This window comes from Corylus avellana, chromosome ca3 (genome assembly GCF_901000735.1).
Source record: "Corylus avellana chromosome ca3, CavTom2PMs-1.0".
NCBI lineage: Eukaryota > Viridiplantae > Streptophyta > Magnoliopsida > Fagales > Betulaceae > Corylus > Corylus avellana.
Window position 1 is genome coordinate 32,238,165 of NC_081543.1, and position 2,198 is coordinate 32,240,362.

A 2,198-nucleotide genomic window follows, 5' to 3' on the forward strand; every position below is an offset into this window, starting at 1 on the left:
GGGTGGTTTTGGCCACCCCCTTGGCTCCAAGGGGGTGGCCGAAATCACTCCCAGTATTCGACTACCCCTTTAGGCCAGGGGCCAAGGGGGTGACCGAAATCACTCCCAGTATTCGACTACCCCTTTGGGCCAGCCACCTCCTTGGAGGTAACGGGGTGGCCGAAACCACCTCCAACCACCGTTGGGGGTGGTTTCGGCTACCCTCTAAGCTCATGGGGTGGTTGAGCCACTCCCAGTACCTACTGGGGGTGGTTTCGACCACCTCCTAGGCTCCATGGGCATGGCTTGATGGCCGAGCCACCCCCAGTACCCACTAGGGGTGGTTTCGGCCACCCCCTTGGAGCCGAGCCACCCCAAATTTTTTCTTAAAAAAAATATATATTTTTTTAAAAATTTAAGTAAGTGCCATGTGTCAACACTTGATTGGTCCACGTGAACTTCTGTTAAATCAACTAAGGATTAATTTAGTTTATTATCAAAATTACATGGATCTCCTGTGATAAAAATCAAACCTTAGAGAAGAAAAAAAAAAAAAAAAAAACTCCATGGGATATTTAGTATTTAATCTTAATAATAAACCAACGTAAAATAGCGTAAAAGCTATTTACTAAACAGCCCCTTATCAGCTTTCACTCATTGTGACTCAGGTCAAAAGTTATAAAATAATTGTACGGGAGCATAACTCCACAGTCAACACGATAATAGTTGACTTCATTCTTCATTCTGATCTTCGAGGACCGAGGTCCACTCTCTTTATCATCACCACTCTCAAAGCAAAACCAGAAGATATTCCCCTTCTTTCCTCACTGCTTTCATCTCTCTCTCTCCCTCCAAACTCCTTCATCATCCAACGGTCAATGATTTGCGCAGCACCAATTCGATCGGCCACCATTTTGCCTGCGTAGGTGAAGGTATTCTCGTCTGCAAAATGAAGAAGCTGTTTCTAATTGCTCCATTTCTCCTTGCTTCAACTCTCTCCTTTTGTTTCGCAACGTTCGCTTCCGGAGCCGCTGTATTGCCGAAAGATGAAGGTACGCTCATCACACAGATGCATGATATTTTTTTTAATTAGCTCTAGTTTCATGGCGATATATGCAATTCAAATCTTTTCATCGGAATTTTTTTTTTTCAAAAAAAAAAAACATGCAAATTTGATTGGTTGGATCTGGATAGCCTTTTCTTTTTGTTTTATTGTAGCTGATTAATTTGATCATAACTTTTGCAGTGGAAGCTTTACGTGACATAGCGAAGAGTTTGGGGAAGACGGACTGGAATTTCAGCGTCGATCCGTGCAGTGGAGAATACGGTTGGGTTAAACTCGACCAACGGAAAGGATTTGAAAATGCTGTTACTTGTAACTGCTCTTTCTCCAATGCCACTGTGTGCCACGTCGTCAGCATGTAAGTTCTATCCGGCCTGTTCACTTGAGCACGCTTATTTTATGATGAAGATTTTATTTTGTTTTATATAACAAGTTTAACGGGAAAATGTAAATTTAACGAATTTAATTGCATTAGGAAGTAAATGACGGATTTAATTTTGAATTCTATGTCACACAAAAATTAATTGGTTGATTTACCAATTTACTATACAGAAATAATTAAAAGAATAATTTTTTTTTTCATGTTAAATTATTATTTGTTCTAAATTGATAAAAAAATATAAATTTAATCACTTAATAATTACTTTAACAATAATGTTAAAAATTATATTTTTATTTAATTATTATTTTATTTTGTTGGTATGACCGTGCTAATCAACCTTAGAAATAGGTCGATGAAAAAAATAAAAAATCATTAGATGACAAATAAACAACAAAAGATAATTTATAGGTAAACATGGAAGATTGATTCACATGTATCATCGGTACATGCATGTCTTTAAACAATTTTAAATGGGTGTCTTTAAAAATGTTTAAAAACTAAGTTGCAATACTGATATAAAGATAGCTATTACACATTTCTTTCTTGTAAATATTTCTTGTAAGTTCTTTTTTTTTATTATTATTATAAATTTATCATTAAATATGTAACACTCACGTTTTAGATCTTACATATTCAATAATTAGTTTATTAATTTCTATAAAAGTATTTGACTCATATGTTTGACTTTCAAGTTGTACAAAAATATATTAAACCGGTATTGAGGACCACATCTTTTAATGCATTCTCACTCTCACTCCCGTCCCGTCCAATCTC

The 2,198-nt window shown here is 36.3% G+C and overlaps 1 protein-coding gene across 1 annotated transcript in view; it reads left to right on the forward strand.

The window, feature by feature from the left end:
- The first annotated feature begins 732 nt into the window (after positions 1-732).
- LOC132174436 (probable leucine-rich repeat receptor-like serine/threonine-protein kinase At3g14840) overlaps positions 733-2,198 on the forward strand; it is a 10,373-nt gene continuing 8,907 nt past the window's right edge. Inside the window, exons 1-2 of the mRNA XM_059586094.1 lie at positions 733-1,031; positions 1,226-1,400. Of these exons, the coding sequence (XP_059442077.1) occupies positions 929-1,031; positions 1,226-1,400 (278 nt within the window). The 5' untranslated portion in view covers positions 733-928. The remainder of the gene's footprint in view (positions 1,032-1,225; positions 1,401-2,198) is intronic.